Here is a 17955-nt window from a genome sequence, read left to right on the forward strand (position 1 = left end):
ATAGAGAGATAGATCTATCTCTATGATTATATATATATATATATATATATATATATATATATATATATATATATATATATATATATATATATATATATATATATATATATATATATATATATATATATACACACACACACACACACACACACACACACACACACACACACACACACACACACACACACACACACACACACACACACGTAAATAAATTAAAGTCACTTTTATTGTGTATGTACAATAAGTGACAGTCTCAATACATACACCACTGTGTTATAGAAAATATCTTATGGGGATGAATCTCGTGGTCACTGCTTTAGGGAATGGACTCTTACCACAATGAGTGGACTGTATTCCAAACAGTTCAAGCAAACGCGGAGACATCACATGCGTTCACGACGTCCAATGTGTTTTGTCATAACTGACGTCATCGGAGGCATAGAGTACATGTGCATGCTATATAAAAAGTTGCCATTTTTCTTGCAATGCAGTTATTGTACTAAATGTTCAAAATGTCCTTGATGGGACAAAAATCTCTTTTATGATTTAAAGCTGATCTCTGGGCATAAAGACCTCCCTCCTCATTAATTTACTGAGTTATATAAAATTTCACCTCTAAAATCCTAAATGTACACATTTAATCTGTGGACACATGACATGTTTGGTCCCATGTCTTCTGTCATCTTCACTTCAGAGTAGAAGGATCCTTGTTTGGGTGTCCGTGTGCATGCCTGGGTGTTATGATCATCTACTTTTGCCTGTCTAGCAGTGGGATCCTCTCAGGGTTCACAGAGTTCACAAAATGTTGGTATAGGGCAGGGATATGCAATTAGCGGACCTCCAGCTGTTGCAAAATTACAAGTCCCATCATGCCTTTGCCTCTGGGTGTCATGCTTGTGGCTGTCAGTCTTGCTATGCCTCATGGGACTTGTAGTTCTGCAACAGCTGGAGGTCCACTAATTGCATATCCCTGGTATAGGGGGATGAATGGAAGGGTACACATTTTTTGCCTAAAAAATGGGCTTTCAATTTATTAGCACTCCACTAGTGCTGTTTGCAACTAGACAAAACCCCAGTGCAGTTTCAGAATAACTAATATGGATCCACATGTTTCTAACTGTCATACATGTGAAAACATTACACAAAGGAACTGTCATCAATTTGTCATGTCATAGTTGTGCTTGACGGGATCCGGAGAAAAAATATCTTTACTTTTCTGCTTCATTTGCCAGTCATGATGCATTGATTGAGTTGACACTCCCAGCATGACTTCTTATTACTCTCAATGATCTTGGCAAGATGGGCTTTCACAACAAGTGATTCCAGGTGCCTGGTTTAATAGATAAGATAATTCGCTATTTAGCAATCTTGCTGGCTTAAACAGGCAAATACGTCAAAATTTATTTATGTGTGTGTGTGTATCTCTCTCTCTATCTCTCTCTTCCTGGTGGAAGTGGCATGTTCTTCCTGTGTGGGTTTTTTCCCACACTCCAAAGACATGCTGGTAGGTAAATTGGTAGGTAAAAATATATATATTTTTTTTTTTGTACATTCACATCGGTCCCTGCCCTCAAGGAGCTTACAATGTAAGGTCCCTAACTCGCATTCATACATGCATGCATACATACATACATACATACGTATTAGGGCAAATTAACCTACCAGCATGTCTTTGGAATGTGGGAAAAAAACCCACACAGGGAGAACATGCCACCTCCACGCAGGTAGTGCTGTAGTTAGGGTTGCCCCTTTTTTCCTGAAACTAAACACTTTAGAGCTGCATAAGCGGTTTTATCATGTATACCACAGTTTATTTCTAGCTAAAGCAAAAAAATATATATATATAATTTTGCTTTAGCTAGAACTAAACTGTGGTATACATCATAAAACCGCTTCTGTGCAGGCATTGTATAAACATGCGAAGAACAGTAATGAGTAATACATCCTATCTGAACATTTCAGGTTGGTATAGATTTCACCGGTTCAAATGGGGATCCCAAATCACCCGACTCGCTCCATTACATTAGCCCAAATGGAGTGAATGAGTACTTGACCGCGATCTGGTGTGTGGGGAACGTGGTCCAGGATTACGACACGTAAGCTTGTTGTGTTTTACTTCTTAAAGTGATAATAAAGCTTCTGATTTTATTACATTAAAATAATAAACATGTCATACTTGCTGTGTGTAGTGGTTTTGCAAAGAGCAGCCCAGAGCCTCCTCTTCTTAGGTTCCCCGCTGGCGCTCCTGGCTCCCCTGGCTCCTCTCTCCTACTAAGTGCCCCTAGAGCAGTGATGGTGAATCTTGGCAGCCCAGATGTTTGGAACTACATTTCCCATGATGCTCCTCTACACTGCAGAGTGCATGAGCCTCATGGGAAATGTAGTTCCAAAACTTTTGGGGGTGCCAAGGTTCGCCATCACTGCTCTAGAGCAAGCAGCTTGCTGTGGGGGCACCCAGGCAGGCTTGCTCCTGACCTGCTGCTATGTGTCCATTCACAAGCAGAGCCACCCCTCTCTCTCCTCATTGGCCCACTAGCTGTGATGGGCGGCAGCCAATGGCTAGCGCTGCTGTCTCAGCCAAAGAGGAGGGAGAGTCCCTAGAGAGCCGAGGTTCTCATGCACAGTGCTGGAGGATGATTGGGCTCGGGTTAGTATTGGGCTGCTGGGGGAAGGTTTTTTACCTTCATGCATTGAAGGTAAAAAACTTTGAGCTTTAGAACCACTTTACGAAGCAAGGATAGTTAATATAACAAAGTGAACCATCACTGCACAAGGCAACATGTACAGATGTACAAAAAACTCCAGTTGTTAAAGGATCAGTCCACCCAAAACGAAAAAAATATAAAACATTTTTTGGTAGATGTTGGGGCATCAAATGCTGACGGTTTGTTCTATTTCTCAGAGACTCTGTTGGTGACATCTCAGAAAATAGCAGCTGTGCCCATTATTAAGGGCTCCCGGAATCCTTAATGGATTTTTTTTATTTCTTTACTATTCTGAAGACTATAACAGGAGGAGCTGAAACACAGAGGTTTGATGGGAACCCCCGAAACTCTGTTGGAAGGAAACCGTTTTACTGTATGTAATGGGGATCTCGCTGTTGGGGGATATCAAAGTCATGTAAGAAGTGACTAAAATCTCACTTTTGGATGGAGTTTTTAGGGTACTGCCCAGGAGACCTTAGGAGACATTTTACCCCCTCCTTTTCTCCTGCATAAACCAAATGGATAGCCTGACTAACTGCTTCAAATTTTTCATATTTTGCAATTGAGAACAATTGAGGCCAACAGTTCACATGTCTGGATATTTATAAAAGTTTTATTTAATTATTTTTTATCTCTAAGTTTTGATGTGTTCCTTTTTAGGGACAAACAGTTTCCAGCATTTGGATTTGGTGCTCAGGTTCCTCCAAACTGGCAGGTAAGATGAAACTAGGTGAAAAGAAAACAAAAAACGGCATAACACATACTGGGTAACCCTTGTTTGTTGTCATTGTCAAAACCAGTGTGTAACGACTGTATAACAGTAGTTATAGCAGTCCACATGACTGCCATGGGGCCTGGTGTAGGATCAGGGCCCAAGAGTGGCTGTTAATCTGAAGTTTTCTGTATAGAGGGGCTGAAGTTAGTCCTCCAGGATCCATCTGTGCAGTAAACCGACCATATACCAGTGATGGGGGAACCTTGGCACCCCAGATGTTTTGTAACTACATTTCCTGTGATGCTCATGCACTCTGCAGTGTAGTTGAGCATCATGGGAAATGTAGTTCCAGAACATCTGGGGTGCCAAGGTTCCCCATCACTGCCATATACTATTGTATGTTTTTTGTTCAGCCTACACGCTTAAAAAAAAAAAAAACAGGTTGTTGCATTCACGCTACTCGGCGCAGGTGGACAAATCTCCCATTGCAGCCATTGAATTTTGACAGCTGGTCCAGACGGCTGTCAAAATACCCAAACAGCAGCTGCACCTGATTGGATGCAGCCACTGTTTAGTCAACTGTATTCGGCCCGGCTCATTCCATTTTTCAACCAAAGGATGTCGGGAGGGAGGTGGCCGACAGGACTACCCACAGAGAAAATTGAATCCGTGTATGGCCAGCTTTTAGAGGCATTTGCTTAGTTATTTTAGCTGTGTTTAATGCCCTCTCGACGTCTGATACAGACTGAAATGCAGTGTCTTCTATGCTAAAACTTTTTAATACAGCTGAGGTTTGTAGTGCAGTTATAAACCAGTTTAAATAAGTTTGCGTTGGGGTTATAGAGTAAATATGTGCAAAAGCGTAAATTTTACTACATTGTAAAATTCTTTATGGTGGTTGTTGTTTAATAATATTTATTTATTATTTTATTTCCATGAAAATACTTATTTGAAAAAGATAAAGTATACATCGAGCATAAACAATGGTTGTGTATTAGAGTACAAAGAATATAGTATCATAACAGGTTGGCTAAACCTAAATATCTAAAAACAAAATAGTCTCGCCTCCAATAGAGAGATCTTGGTCTGGGGCAGAGCGGTGAACAAAAAAGAAAAAAAAAACTGTTAATAAACATCAGGTAATGAGATCAGTCAAGTCTCAAGCATTATTCTGCCTAGGCCTCAGGGACAGGTAGGGTAAACAGAGAGTGGTCTTCAGAGAGTCGGTTCCACGTATAGGCCCAGTGCCGCCATCGGGAGGGGGGTACAGCCGATACAAATGTGAGGGCCCGCCCAGGCCAGAAGAAGGCAGGACGAGTGAAGGGGGAGACGTCTTGTTCACTATAGAAATGATCTCACAGCTTCTGCTGCTCTGTGTCATTGAGCTCAGACATCAAGCTCTTTACTGCCACCTCTGGCTACTATGTGCACCCCTCATGTGAGTTGCCTGTACTACACTCCTCTGTGTCAGCAACATGTCAGCTTTGTGAAAATTAGTTGGATAGGAAGATTTGCTTTACAAGTAGGGACTGTGAAGGAAAGGGAGGAGGCTGTTTGTGTACAGGGAGGAGCCAGAGGCTTGTGTGTTTTACAGATTCGTGTGTGTGGGGGGGCTGGCATATATACAGGACTGGGGGGGCTGACATATATACAGGATTAATGGGGGGGGGGGGGCGGTTGAGTGTGTACAGGAGAGGTGGCCAATGTGTGGATTCGGTGGGATGGCCCATAGGCAAGGCCTTGGGAAAGTTGGTGGTCAGGCTCAAAATTTCTGATGGCTGCCCTGTATTCGCCTACCAATTCCAGCTATGTATACATAGTTCAAACTGTATAATACTCAGAGGTAGAATAATTTTGCTTTAAATATTGGATGAGAAATTAAACCCACAAGTGTATATAGTGGTCATCATGGGGCATAAAAGAAGGTGGAGTGTATTCGAGTTAAGAGCAGTGTTATTTTCATCAATTAAAATATTTTACTAGTGTAGTCGACTAAATGTGACTAAAAAAATTGAGATTATTAAAACTAAAATGGCATTTAGTGAAAAGACTTTGACTAAAACTAAATTGAAAGGTTTTTCTTATTTAGAAAATGGGGAAGCAATGGGTGGGACTTTATATAAGGCACAGGGAAGCAGAAAAATAAATTTAGATAAACGGGTTTTAATAAATACAAATAGTCATATATTTACATGTTATCGCTTTTCTTATAATTTTTATTTTTTTAATTTATTTTTTTCTTAATATTTAATATGGTCGCATAGTCCAGTAATATGTGCAATGGCATCACAGCCAATAGAGCTTACAGTTTTTTTTGGGGTTTTTTATATTTTCACGTTGTACTTCTGCTTGTCAAAAAGCAAACTATTTGTTTTATGAAGCTTGGTTTTATTTGTAAAGACGTTGTATATCACAACGTCTAAATCTGTGTCTATAGTGCATGTTCAAACCTTACCATAAATAATGTTATTCGATTTTTAGTCCAGGAGTATGCGTTTGGCAATTCTAAAGAAATGCTTACCAGTATATAATGCATTTAAAATTTTAACTAAACCCATTTGATTTTAGAATAATAAAATGTACTGGAGATTTTAGTCGACTAAAATACGACCTAAAGCTAAAACGATTCAGATGACTAAAACTAAAATGGCATTTAGGTTGAAAGACTATAAAACCAAATAGAAATTTTGATGTTAAAATTAACACTGGTTAAGCACGTGGACTTCTAACATTGAGAGAGAGGAGGAAGGGAAAGAAAAGGAGAAGAAAAAAAAAAAAGGTATGTAGGGACGTTGTCTGGTCCTTCCCTGGGTAGGTGTAGGCATTGGGAAGGGTGCTGTGTAGAATTTAGATCTATAGGACAGGATTGCTCCTTTATTGAAACAAGCAGATACACGGTTCATTTATTATTCTTGCTACTACAGCTATAACTTTTAACCACCACACTGGCCCCTTCATTGCGGGTCGGCATGATCATCGTGACTGTCGGCAACGAGCATCGGCACCCTCACAGTGCAGCGGGCGGGCGCACTCCTGCTATCCCGCTTAAAGGAGCCAACGTATAGTTACGACGGCTCGTGGGATCATGCCGACCTGCTGCAGTATAATGATGGCGGCTGGTCGGCAGGTGGTTAAGGACCAAAGAAAATGCTTTGACCGCTTAACTGGTATGCCCTTTCTGTGCTGAGACCGATCGACTGTCTCCTGCACCGCCCTGTCCCCTCCCCAATGCGATACCGGGAATGTGACGCATCTTCTTCATTTGATTGTACAATCAGACTGTAACGTGTGGGGATCTTAAGAGGAGTATGGCCAAAGCTTTTTTTTTTTTTTTGGCCAGACTTCTCTTGTGGGTCACAGGAGTGTACCAGTATCGGCTAAAACTCGCTGTCGGATGAGGTTGCCGACAATGTCAGGATCCACCCAGATACCTGATCAGCAGCTGGCTTTGCCTTTCTGTGCACTGCTGAGAGCCCAAGCCGGCTGCTCCCGCACCCTCCCCAGCCAGGGCAGAGCAGAGAGTGCTGACTGACCGTCACTGCTCTCTGCTCCGGGAGGACCGAGAACTGAGTGATCAACAGTCATGTGATCGCTCAGTTCTCTGGCTTAGAGCTGGCAGGTGCCACAGCATCGGACTGATACTGCAGCAGGGAGGTGGGTATAGATGTACAGTCTGCTTGTAGTATGTAATGTGAGCTTAACTGATTGCTGTTTTACTACTACACCTCTATGATGTCTTTTGGATGTTAATGAGCTGAGTTTTAAAAAGGTATATGATCTGTGCCAGTGAGCTTTGTGGTTTTTTTCAGTAGGCCTATGCAGTTTGTTGTTGTTGTTGTTGTTGTTGTTGTTGTGTTCTTTTTTTTTTTTTTTTTTTCATCAAATTACGCTTCTGAAATAATTCAGAATTGTTTGGGTGCATTTGGCTTACCGCTGGCATGCTTTTGAGCTGCCTCTATCTTCTTCAAGCTGCTCTTCTGTTCCTTTTGACTTGCATGGGAAGAGAAGCAGTTGTGAACAAACTAAAGGCTGTCGACCAAGGCCTTTATTCCTGCCCCAGGGTCTCTGTAGGCCTAACCTCACATGTATTGTACTTGCAGGTCTCTCATGAATTTGCCTTAAACTTCAACCCAGCTAATCCATACTGTCCAGGTAAGAAGTCACTGAAGACCCAATAACCTATTGAATTTCCCATAGGCCATTTTTCATATTGACTGAATGTGCCACAGTAAAATAAAAATAAAATCTTTAAGGGGCTCTAACTCCTCTTCCCTATGCGTATATGTGTGTGTGTGTGTGTGTGTATATATATATATATATATATATATATATATATATATATATATATATATATATATATATATATATATATATATATATATATATATATATATATATATATATATATATATATATATATATATATATTTTTTTTTTTTTTTTTTGTAAAATTGGGAAAGGTTAGAGCCTCTGGTAAATTGGCTGAAGCTGAGTTTTAAGTAATTTTTTTTTTTTTATGTTCTACCTCCTTTCTTTATTTCACAGGTATACAAGGCGTTGTAGATGCATACCGCCAGGCTCTGCCGCAGGTCCGCCTGTACGGGCCAACAAACTTCTCCCCCATTATCAATCATGTTACCAGGTTTGCAGCATCTTCAGCACAACAAAAGACGGCATCTGTGAGTATTCCATGTAACATTAAAGATAACAAACGTGTTCTTTACATTAAACAAAAAAAATAAAAAATAAATTATCCTTACCTGCTCTGTGCAGTTGGTTTTGCACAGAACAGCCCAGATCCTCCTCTTCTGGATCCTCTCTTCTGTGCTCCTGGCCCCTCCCTCCCTTCAAGTGCCCCCACAGCAAGCAGCCGTAGCTGTGTCTGTTCGGCCCAGTGTTGCCAACCTACCAGATTGAAGTTTACTGGCATTTCCAAAAGTTACAAAATGACAGTTTTAAGTGCAAATGAGAGTATTTAGGCTACAAACAAATACAATTAGAAATATAATTTAAGATAGATAATAAGGCAAAAGAACATATTTCTTTATTTTCGATATAGTAAGTGGCTCAGGGAGGGACAAGAGTGCAAGAAATTAGAGTGGGCGGCACGCACGCATAAAATTGACTCTTGCAGTGGCACTGACAGCAGTGTGCAGTAGCACAGATGATGATGATGGCTCACTGACACAACACATCCCCTCCGGAGTCACAGTGACAGTCTCTCTCCAAGCCAAGTGGTCCCTCCAGTCCACTCCAGTCTAAACAGCACTGACGGTCCCAGTCTGCCTTGCTCCCATACTGCAGAACCACACACGAGGCTCTGGCTGCTCTGCTTGGCTCCATTGCACCATGACAGCACACAACATGCTCAGGCACCGCCTCTGCCAGAGCTCACACTGTAGCAGGCACTTGGATGGTCTCAGCTGGCTTGGAACCAAGCCAAGCGTCACAGCCACATTTTTTTACTGGCAGGAGAAAATTGCCTGTTTTTTCCTGGCTGGCAGTAAAAATACTGATGGTTGGCAGCACTGGTTCGTCCCTGCCCCATATCTCTCCTGATTGGCTAATTGACTTTGACTGCAGCAGGAACCAATGGCGCCACTGCTGTGTCTCAGCCAATCAGGAGGGAGAGTACCGGATGGCTGAGGCATTCTTGCGCATAATATATATATATATATATATATATATATATATATATATATATATATATATATATATATATATATATATATATATATATATATATATAATTATTCTACATACACATATATAATTATTCTACATACACTTTTTTTTATTTTATTTTTTTACATTCTTTAGTTAGTTCCACGTTTTCAGGCCTAGGCAAATTAGGTCATACATTCCAGGAGTCTTCAGGAAGGAAAAGGGGATTTTCTCAGCTAAGCAAACCCTCCTGCCTTTATACCTAAGCTAAGGGCAGATGGATTCCAGGAAGTAAATGCTACATGAATCCATTGCTCTTACTCAAAATGGCCACAGCCACTAGGAGGGTGTTTTTCAAAGTGATTTCTCAGCAAAATAAAGCCTGGAGCCATGGATGGATGGCTGGGTTTGCTTTGAATAATAACCACTTGCTGACTGTCCAATAGCACATTTACTGCTACAGGGTGGCCGCGCTACGAAGGATCACATGTGTATATGTGCATTTCTGCGCTGGGTAATGGGCGCAAATGCATGCCACCGGTGGCTCGCTCCCACTGTGATTCTACACAGCGGGCGCAGCGTATCCCAATGGCTGCCGGCGCCCGCTGATCATTCTGTCCATGATAGGACGGCAGTCTATGTAAACAAGGCAGCTTGCCGTTCACTAAAGAAGGCATGGATCCTGTAAAGCAGAAACACCGATCCACACCTTCCACTAGTAAAGGCACCTCCCCTACAGTTAGAAAACACATTCTAGGCACAGTTAACCTTTTGATTTGCCCCTGATGTTAACCCCTTCCCAGCCAGTACAGTGACGGAGCATATTTTTAGCACTGATCACTATTGGTGTTACTGGTTCCCAAAAAAGTGTCAGATGTCCGCTTTATTTGCCGCAACATCGCAGTCCTGCTATAAGTTGCTGATCGCTGCCATTACTAGTTAAAAAATGTTTTATGTTCAAAATTTTCGGTCTTTTATTTATTTTTATTTTTTTATATTGCAAAAACTAAACGCAGAAATGAATATCAAATACCACCAAAAGAAAGCTCTATTTGTGGGTATAAAAAAGCACATCAATTTTGTTTTGGTGCAGTGTTGCACGACCATGCCATTATCAGTTAAAGTGGCGCATCATAAAAAATGGGCTGATCGGGGGGGGGGGGGGGGGGGGTACATTTTCCAGAGGTGAAGTGGTTAAAAATTGCATTTTTGGTTTGTGGTGCTCAGATGCAGTGTAGCTCCGCTTTAAGCATAATCTGCCATTGGGCTGTACGGATATCATTGCAGGGTTTAGTAGCATACTTTTTCTATAGAACAACCCTTTTGCTGAAGAAAATTGCTTAAACTAAGGCATACCTAATAATGAAACGCTAACAAGAGGGTGCACCAGCCTAGTGCATTATCCCATGGTTATTGAAAAGCAATCGTTTAAAATTATCCTCATAAACAATTTATTTGTAGTCCACAACACAGTTCACTCCAAAGTCCAGGGAGACCTCAGCAGGATCCTTACTGGCTGATGCATTTTGAAGGATGCACCTTCCTCAGAGCCAACTGGCAGAGGTCCCCCTGGACTTTGGAGTGAACTGTGTCGTGGACTACAGGGCTACAAATGAGTAGTTCAAATTTCACTTGTGAGCATAATATTAAATGATTGCTTTCCAATAAATGTGGGGTAATGCACTAGTCTGGTGCGCCCTCTTTTGTTTGTGTTTGGTAGTGGCTTCAGGACCTTCTTAGCCCGAGGGGGCAGCGAGGCTTGTGGCTACATCCACATGACATGGAGTTATTCTCAATTCCATTACTGGGACAATGTTTTGTGCACAAGGTGTATTTTTGTTGTTTACCTGTAAATGAAGACAGGACTTGCCAGGACTTGCCTTTTCTGCTGCCTGGGCTGCCAAATTCTGCTCTGGAGCTGGTTCTTCCTGTTGACCTCCACATCACTGCTTTATACTGTAATGGGTGGAGATCAGATCGACACTCCAGGAAGTGTCAAGTTAGTGTGGACTTCAGCAGAGGATATATCCGCATTCTAGTGGAGGTCCGTGACGCAGGCCACAGAAGAGGCACGTCCTGTCGTCTTTTACAAGGAAAGTCTTCAAATAGGGGACACTTGTTTTGGAGACCCACGTTCTATGAGGAAAATGACTCCACTTTGAAGAGCGATTCTCCTGTTTCTTGCGTTTACAGGACACAAAATTAGGAGAATCTATTATTGAAGCCAAGAAAACTTAGTTTCTACCACATTCTAAGAGACATTTAGAAAGTTTTAGCTTTAGATTTACTTTAATGCCCTTTCACCCTGTTGTCTCTTTTACCTTTTCAGCAATACTTTGTCCTTCTCATCATCACTGATGGAGAGATCACAGACCTGAATGATACCAGGAACGCCATTGTCCAAGCCTCCAAACTTCCCATGTCCATTATCATTATTGGGGTAGGAAATGCCGATTTCAAGGCTATGGAATTCCTTGATGGTGACAATGGAGTTCTGAAGGCCTCCACTGGGGAAGCAGCCGCCAGAGATATTGTGCAGTTTGTGCCATTCCGACAGTTTCAGAACGTAAGCTGACCTATGGTTTCTATTTTGTGTTTAGAGGGGACAGCATAGTCCAGGGTTAGGCAACCTTGTCACTCCAGCTGTGGTGAAACTACAAATCCCATCAAGCATTGCAACATTCACAGCCACGGGCATGAATCCCAGAGACAGAGGCATGATGGGATCTTTAGTTTCATCACAGCTGTAGTGCCAAGGTTTCCACTGGTCAGTAATGAAGAGGGTGTGCAAATAGATTCTCAGAAAATGTGTATTGACTGATGCAGACAAATTGCAGCTTGTATTATATTTCATTGTTTCCTACACAAATTCTTAAAGCAGAATTTTGTCCTCATCTTGAGGACTTCAAACCTAACACCAGTGCATCCCAATCATATTATAAAAATGTATAACTATGAAGATTTTAAACGGATCAAAACTGTATCTGTGCGCAGTACAGTAGTAGTAGTTTTTATTTCAGAACAGAAGGTACTTGCATGTTTCATTCCATCACATATTTATTACAGGTAACTTTACAGCACCATCAATTTATGCAGAGATACGGTATATATATATAATTATAAATAATTTGTACATCCACATCAGTCCCTGCCCTTGAGGATCCTACAATGTAAGGTCCCTAACTCGTATTCATAACTACATACATACATACAGACTAGAGCCAATAACTAACCTACCAGCATGTCTTTGGAATGCGGGAGGAAACCCACACAGGGAGAACATGCAACCTCCACACACGTAGTGCTTTAGTTGGGGTTGCCACTTTTTCTTCAAGCCAAACACGTTAGAGGCGCATAGCAATTTTTTTTTTGTATTTTTTTTTTTTTTTTTTTTAGTATACACTACTATAGAATTGTAACAGACCTGGGACACCATTGGGTTCTGCAGAGAGAATAGTAATGTGGGATGCATAGTGCCTCCTCACCCACCTGTCAGACCCTGTTACTAGCCACATTCTTGTCTAGCTTTGGTTGGGATTCAAACTGGCGACCCTAGTGCTGATAGGTGGATAAGTGTTAACCAGTTAGCAACTGTGCTGCCCATATCCCAAAAATAAAGGAATTATTCCTTTTCTGGAATCAGCAGGGCCATACAAATCCCTTTACACGTGTTTGTTTGTGTGGTGTGTGTATAAATATCATGTGTATATGTATGAGAGAGCCATTTATTGCAAACTGCATTTTCAGGATTGTTGGCTATCATCAGCGCAATGAAAACCTTATATCCTTAATAAGTGTCCAGGTCCACAGAGCAAGTGTCTGTTCACATGATTGGATTGTCTTTAGAGACCCCCCCCCCCCCCCACCAGGGATCCACAAAATTAAGGGATTTCGCTATGAAAGTATAGACCATTTTATGGTGTTCTAACTTGCCTCCTACCACCCTCTGCAAATTCCCATTGGGCTATATCAGGGCTCAAAATTTTAAGTCCTGAGCTACTAGCCAGTCCTTAAAAGTTAATTGCCACCATGTATGTCAAGTTATCATTGCTGTTTGTAAAGCCATTTAGGGGATTCACCACCTTACTTTTTTGTCTTGGTTGCAGTTGTCACTGAGACAGGAAGTGAAAGAAGTTTTCAACTTTTTTTTTTTTTTTTTTACTGCTGCCACTGGAACAGGATGTGAGTGAAAATCGTAGGAGAAATTTTCTGTCTCTAAAGGAATTAACTTCTCTCTTTGTGTTGGGTGTCTAAGAGAAAAAGTGATGGGAACTTTTCACCAACGGGTACCCAAACAGTAATAACAGAATGACTGACAGGTTCTAACCCTTAGTTTAGCTGATACTCTATTGGGTACACTTGCTAACTTCTGGCTCTATTCTTGCTGGCTATGAAGTCTACCTCCTCCTGCTGCAACATAGGTTTGTAGATGGGCATGTGACGTCTACCACCTCCTGCTGCAACATAGGTTTGTAGATGGGCATGTGACGTCTACCACCTCCTGCTGCAGCATGGGTTTGTAGATGGGCATGTGACGTCTACCACCTCCTGCTGCAGCATGGGTTTGTAGATGGGCATGTGACGTCTACCACCTCCTGCTGCAGCATGGGTTTGTAGATGGGCATGGAAAATGTCTTTCCGTTCTAAATGTTCTGTTAACTCAAAACTGCTTTCTTTATCTTCCAGGCACCCAGGGAAGCTCTTACTCAAGCTGTTCTTGCAGAGGTCCCTAAACAACTGGTTTCCTATTTCAAGCTGCTGGGACTACCACCAGTCAAACCCCCACAGCAGAAGACCACTTAGAAAAGGGAGCAACCCCTCCATATGTGGTGCTGCTACAACCAGAGGAACGTGACCTGTAGAATGAACAGATCTCCTTATTATTCAACTCTAATAGACTTGACACAGTTTTTCATTCCAGTGCAACAGAGCAGATCCCCTTTTCAGTAGATATTCTTGATGGCAACCACCCTTCCTGGAATCTGAGGTCCACACTGCTAAGGCAATGTTCATGTATATTTGTTGAAGTGTGTGGAGCATTAAAATCCTGCTTGCCACATCTATGGTGCAGTTTTAAGCAAAACACTTGTTCCTTAGGAATCAACTGTACCGTATGGAAAACACTGAAATATGAAGTTAGCCTTAAATTAGAACTGTGGCCAGACTATAGACATTCAAATCTGTACATATTCATAACAAGCTGTAAAACGGTCCCTTACTGACTTCTGAAGCTGCTGGTGCTGTGAGGCAATCCATTTGCAAAGTTCAGCAAACGAGAAGCTGTTCAAATCTGGTCAAAGCCTGCAGTAATCGTGGCTGGAAACGCACAAAGTGCATCCAGCCGCAATCACCGCAGGAAACCACTGGCCTTGGCTGCCGACAAAATGTCACGGGCTCGGGGGCCACGACTAGCGCCTTGCAGTTATCAACTCCAGCAACGGAAATCAGAAGATTCCTGCCACTGGGATTCGCATTGTGGTAAAAACGCCCGTGCGAATGTATCCTAGAAGGCTGTCAGCATGACAGCCCAACTAAATCACTGCTGGGAGGGGGGAGCAAAACCACCTTCTGAGAGAAAATAAAAGCACTCCACAGTTCCTGCAGCTACAGAAGCCAGCGGGGGCTAGGTTTACTGCTTATCACACTATATAAATGTCTATAGCCTGGTTACAGTTTTATTTTTAAGCTGAACATGTGCTGTTGGCATGTGGGGCAAAGTGACAGGATCACTTAACTCCCTACTCGCTCTGTTTTGGACTTTGACCTTTATATAATCTGTATTTTTCTTTTCTGTATGTAGAAGTAGATATTTGTGCATTTTATCCAATACTAACCAACATTGGGGTTTTTAATATGGGTTTTTAAGGTGCAGTGAAAATTGCGTAAACTCGTAGCAGTGAGGTTTAGCCCCGCTCACGCCAAATCTGACTTTGAAATTGTGCGACTTCACTTTAAATCACACGATTCTAAAGCCGCATGCCAATGCCACTTCAGGTGTGACTTGGCTGACATCTGTGCGATTTCATGCTTAGATGTCTATGCAGGTCGCACCTGAAATTGTCAAAAATAGTGCAGGAACTTCTTTTTCAGATTTAGTGTGGCACCGCACCGATGTGAACAGTTCAGTTGCCAACAATAGAGTGTGACTTGTCACCGGTGAGACCGGGGGTTAAATAGTCTTGAACGTCTATCTTTAACTAAAATATATTTAGCGCTCGCACCGTAATTTGCACATTTATTAAAATCCTGCATGCTGCATATATATAGCTAAGTATATAGCTAAGCTGGGGCATGAATTTACCTTAGTAGCACAGAATGCACAAGCTGCATGCAAGTTCCATAATTTCAATGAGAACACAATAATAATTCACGTGAATATAGTAGTCATAGGTTTATTGATGTGTCTGATCACACAGTCCATTAAGACAGAGAGTGAAGTGCAGTTACCCACAGCAGTCAGTTAAAATCGCAGATTACCAATTATCGTAACTAAGACCTGGTTGCTTTTGCATTTTGTACAACTGCCCTTTACATTGCTTTTCATTAGCCACATCTTCTTTTCTATGCAATTTTGAAAGCTGTCCATTTCACGATCGGATTGTTGGCCAACGGAGCGTCAGACTTTTGTCAAAAGGCTGTGTGCCTGGATTTTGTCTTGCATACTAACGGCACGCAATTGTCAGCCAACAAACACAAACGTAGTGACGTACTACATGGAATTTCATCTCTTGAGCACCACCCTTTGAGTTAATGTCGTGCTTGGTAAGCATTGATTCCGAGCATGCGTGTTTGTATTTTGGACTTTTGTGTGATGGACTTGTGTACAGACAATAGGAAAATCTGACAACGGATCGTTGTCCGCTGAAAATTTACTAGCCTGCCATCTAACATTTGTTGGCCGAAAGTTGGACAACAATTGTCTGATGGAGTGTACTAATGGTCGGATTTTAGCACAACAGTCTGTCATCACACAATCCCCTGCCAACAATCGGATTTTGTGTACGAGAGGCTTAAAGCCTTGTACAAACAATCAGATTTTCGGTAGGGAATTGTGTGAAGACAGACTGTTGGCCTAAAATCCGAATGTTGGTATGCTCCATCAGACAATTTGTTGTCCAACTTTCGGCCAACAAATGTTGGATGGCAGGCTAATAAATTTTCGGCGGACTGTTGTCAGATTTTTGTATAGTCCGTACACAAGTCCGTCACACAAGTCCAAAATACAAACACGCATGCTCGGAATCAATGCTCATCAAACAAGACATTAGCAGAAGGTGCCCAAAGGTTGGCGCTCAAGAGCTGAAGTTCCACGTAGTACGTCACTACGTTCGTGTTTGTTGGCCGACAGTTGTGTGCCGTTAGTATGCAAGACAAGTTCCTGGTGCACGTCCCTTTGACAAGTATATTTTTACCTCTTGCAAAGCACTTGTTTTAGGACTGGATGAAATTAAGCCTTTATTTATAGATTGCTCACAATGTGTTATGCATTTGCTTGCCTTTAGAAGTAAGTGCCTTTCCCTGTCTCTGTACTTTACAGGGTTAACCAGTGCCACGCTTCAGTGCCTTTCCCCATGATACAAATGCTGCTTTACCTTCTGCACACAGATACTTGTGGCCTACAATGCTGTAATAGTGCACGTTCAGCTAAGGCTCTATTCACACTTGTGCGACTTGTCATGCGACGTTGGACATCCAAAGTCGCATGGCACCTCACAGCCCATTCTTTTTAATGGTTTAAATTTGGTGCGACTTAGTCACAGCAACTTCGAAAAGGTGCCTACACTACTTCGGTGTGACTTTGGTCCAGAGAATGTAAAGTCTGATCCAAGGCACTCCAAAGTTAAACTGGGAATTGTTTGACTTTGGAGATGCGCTAACGTGAATGGAGCCTAAAACCCTTTTAAACCAAAAAAAATAAGTTGAAAAGTTTAGATCAGCCTTTCTCAAACGTTTCAACACAGAGGAACCCTTGGAATAGTTCTCCGGTCTCAGGGAACCCCTGCTAAAAATGAGAAATCTACAACTTGTGATACAATAGTGTGATCGTCAGTGGGAAGAATGGTCCTTACACTTGTGGTCATTGGGAAGACTTACCTACTTACAGCTAAAAAGATCAATGGAGTCAGTGGGAACTTATCTGAGAGGCAGAAATTGCCCAATGCTGAAGGAACCCCTAGCAATCCTTTGGAGGAACCCTAAGATTCCATGGAACCCTGGTTGAGAATCGCTGGTTTAGATTTTCAAGTTTTAGTATTCCTATTAGAGATTTTCTGTGACGTCCTGTCCGTGTGACGTCCTGTCCGTGTGACGTCCTGTCCGCGTGACGCCCAGGACGTTTCTGTGAGCTAAACTTTCCGTTCCTCACTTTATATATTGTTTGGATCCATTGTAAGTGGTGACAATGACATTCAATCCATGTTTCATTTTCAATACACATCTATAGACAATCCACCCAGATGCAATACAAGGGGAGCCAATAGGCTCACAACAAATCTCCTCACCCGATACAGGTTGATAAAATTCCCATTTTATCCCAAAAATAAAAAAACTGTCAGTGTGCCGATCTTTCCATGCTGTGCAATGTAAATTGTTGAAGCCTATCTTTTGTATGTTTTTCCTTTTGCCAAAAATATCTATTTTCTAATGTTCTGTTATATCTTGAAAATATATTGCAAAAGTTACAGCGTCTACTTTCACAGGTCGGTATCATTCTTCTTTTGTAATGTAAAAGGTCAATTCACCAGAAACTAATATTTAACTTTTTTTTTTTTTTTTTTTTTCTTGTTTTGTGGGTGGGTGCTGGCACGTTAAGCCACCCACCAGCCTAATGTTGTAGATCTTTCCAAGACATTGTTGGTGAAATTTCTA

The 17955-nt window shown here is 41.7% G+C and overlaps 1 protein-coding gene across 1 annotated transcript in view; it reads left to right on the plus strand.

The window, feature by feature from the left end:
• Window positions 1-15787, plus strand: part of CPNE1 (copine 1) — a gene marked incomplete in the record, with an annotated part of 37440 nt that extends 21653 nt beyond the window's left edge. Inside the window, 6 exon segments of the mRNA XM_077459015.1 lie at window positions 1966-2099; window positions 3369-3423; window positions 7524-7575; window positions 7969-8102; window positions 11417-11653; window positions 13774-15787. Of these exon segments, the coding sequence (XP_077315141.1) occupies window positions 1966-2099; window positions 3369-3423; window positions 7524-7575; window positions 7969-8102; window positions 11417-11653; window positions 13774-13890 (729 nt within the window).
• Between the last annotated feature and the right edge of the window lie 2168 nt (window positions 15788-17955).

Source organism: Lithobates pipiens, unplaced genomic scaffold (assembly GCF_037356315.1).
Source record: "Lithobates pipiens isolate NorthernLeopardFrog02 unplaced genomic scaffold, aLitPip1_a1.2 Scaffold_28, whole genome shotgun sequence".
Taxonomy (NCBI): domain Eukaryota; kingdom Metazoa; phylum Chordata; class Amphibia; order Anura; family Ranidae; genus Lithobates; species Lithobates pipiens.